Raw genomic sequence first — 2,886 nt, 5'->3', positions numbered from 1 at the left:
GCCTGGCCTCAAACTCTGCTCCTCACAGAAACAGAATGGACTATAGATTCCCCAACGATCCCGCTTCAGCTGCATCCAAGCCTCACCCACACATTACACTTGTCTTCAGAAACAAGGACACCACCTCCGAAGGCCTGCATGTTCTGAACCAGGGGCCTGAGATAAAGCGACCTGAGCAGGCTTCTAACTCCGGGCATCAGTATTTCTGTGAGGAAATGGGCAGGGGAGAACCTGGAGTACGAAGCGTTTACCTGATGCGGGGCCGACAGCGCAGCCGCCGCCATCGTAGCCTGTGGGCGGGGCGACAACACTGAACAACCGAGTCGGACTCGGCACGGTTAGTCTCGGCCTACGGCGACGTCTGCAACCCTGCGCAGTACGGACAAGGCGTCCAACTACGCCTGAGCCCCTCACCTCCCTCTAAAACAACACACTCCGGACTTTCTGCCCCTCTCCACTGTCTCAGTAGCGACCAAAATGTCAGCCACCGAAACACCGGAAGTCCCACTACCGGATGTTCCGCCTCTAGGAAACGCACTGCCTTTGGATTTTCATTGGCTGAAGGTGGCCTCAGCGCAAAATCTTCTGGGTAATGTAGTGCCACAGCCTCGAGCAATTGCGCCCCACTCTGCAAGCCCCAAGAAAAAAAGCCCAGCGGCACTGCGAGGATCGCAGAGAAATCACCTGAGGTGGAGGGTGGTTCCACATTTCTAAAGAGGATGGGGGCCCATGAAGGAACGAAAATAGGGTGCCTCAGAGCATTTTAATTCTTTTTTTCTTTTTTTTTAGAAGCCTTATACATGTAAGGAATGTGGCAAGGCCTTCTTTAATGCTACTGATCACTTAAGTATTATAATCTCAGACTCCTTGACGCCAACCCTATTTGACATCCATTGGTAACTGAAAGTAAACATACATTATCCTGTTGCTCTTGAAATGCATGCAGCTTGAAGTATTGAAATCATTTAAGAAAAAAAGTCTACAATACCCTGAATAGGAATGCAGAAAGTTGATATTTAACAGGCTTGATGAAGCCTAACAAGAAATAAAGGCAACTTAGCAAGTATAACTCCCATATTGATATCTAATCAAACACCTATTTCCTATCTTTACTATCTGATTTCTATGGCAAGAGTCTCAAGTTGGCTTGCAAAGAACAGCCTTTATGGTGTTTCATGCCAGTGTTTTTCCATCCACTGTCCCCTAACATTCCTTCTTGGCTATAAATTCTCAGCTGTCTTTACTTTAACATTGAACTCAATCTTTCACCCATATTGTAACAAGCCCAGAACTTTGGACATCCATCTCACATACCTGTCCCAACATCTCTCTGGAGTGTTTGTGTGTTTCTCTGGCCCTGGGCCTGCAATTCCCACTGTATTTTCCCAGCAAGGTCTCATTTCTCATTTCCCTTTGTGCTGTGGTACATGAGTTTATAGATCCAGGCCGCAATGAAGGGTGGTCAGCATTCAAACTCTGTCACACTGTGTCCCCTGTTGGGCTAACATTCAGCAATATTTAGAATACTTTCATGTGCAATAAAGTTACTGGAGTTACATAAGGGCTCTCTTAGTTTACATATGCATTCTAAGAAGTTACGTATGCAATGACATACCTGGGATTATAAATTTAAAAAACACAAAAGTATATGATGCTACAAAAACACAAAAAAGTGTGCATGATAAGATAGATGATATAACATAGGGGAAGGACCCAATAGTCATTCCATTTATATAAACATTTGAAAATCGTCTCACAAAAGTGGTGGGCTGCACTCAAGGCTCAGTGGTAAAGAACCCACCTGCCAATACAAGAGACGCCGGTTCGATTGATCCTTGGTCTAGAAAGATCCCACATACCCCCGGAGCTAAGCCCATGCACCACTACTAGCGAGCCTGTGCTCTAGAGCCTGGGAACAATGACCAAAGCCCGTGACCCAGAGCCGGTCGTGTGCAACAAGAGAAGCCACCACTCTCCACAAGCAGAGAAAAGGCTGCACAGGAACAAAGATCTAGCACAGTCAAAAATAAGTAAGTAAATACAATTGTATATTTTAAAAACTAGAATATGCTTTTGCATCATGATTTTAACACTGAGGATGAATTAAAAATGGTAGGTTCAAGGGGTGTACATAAGTATCAAAACGCACATTTTAAATACGTTAAATTTATTTTAAGTCAACTATACATCCATGAAATGTTTAAAACAAATATCCAAAACCTATCATTTTATAAACATTCAAGTAACGTAAAATTCTTAAAATTATATGTAGAAATACTGAACTTGTAAAGGGGGGAAGTACACAATGGTGGGCTACTGGCAAAGGTCCCCAACTCCAGGTTAAGTGACATTAGGCTGGCAATCTGACACTGTTTGTGGGAGTATTTACACCCACAGAAATTGGCAAACATTATAAAATAGGCCTTAATTTACTTTCTAACTTAATGTCTGCACTTAAGACTGAAGTAGCATATGTTAAAAATTCAGATTTATCTTAAATGTGTATAATGTACCTGGTCATTACATCATGCATACTAAAGAAATTGAGGAAAACATGAGACCATATTCTTTCAGTATTCCAAATTCTGTGCAGACATCATTGACATTACTGGCTAATGGGTGAACTCTCACAGATGTCTTTCTTGTTTACCTGCTCTCCTATTCACCAAAAAAAGAGAAAATGGGGAAATAAAATAAAAGAAGGCAAAAGATAAGAATAGGAAGATCTCCAAACAAGACACATAGGTAAAGAGATATTAAGAAACAACACTCAACCTCAAGAATCTTAACAGATGCAATTAAAATGATTTCACACTGCTGTTACATGGCCTTCATTGGAGGTATCAGCATGCATCCAGTCTTAGATTTTAACACAGGTTGAATTTC

At 42.2% G+C, this 2,886-nt stretch overlaps 1 protein-coding gene across 1 annotated transcript in view; it reads right to left on the bottom strand.

Moving 5' to 3' along the window:
• LOC120871795 (zinc finger protein 211-like) overlaps positions 1–767 on the bottom strand; it is a 33,329-nt gene extending 32,562 nt beyond the window's left edge. Inside the window, exon 1 of the mRNA XM_040251748.1 lies at positions 252–767. Coding sequence (XP_040107682.1) covers positions 252–284 — 33 coding nt within the window. The 5' untranslated portion in view covers positions 285–767. The remainder of the gene's footprint in view (positions 1–251) is intronic.
• Between the last annotated feature and the right edge of the window lie 2,119 nt (positions 768–2,886).

Source organism: Oryx dammah, unplaced genomic scaffold, assembly GCF_014754425.2.
Source record: "Oryx dammah isolate SB20612 unplaced genomic scaffold, SCBI_Odam_1.1 HiC_scaffold_13, whole genome shotgun sequence".
Taxonomy (NCBI): Eukaryota; Metazoa; Chordata; class Mammalia; order Artiodactyla; family Bovidae; genus Oryx; species Oryx dammah.
This window is presented reverse-complemented; position numbering and strand designations above follow the sequence as displayed.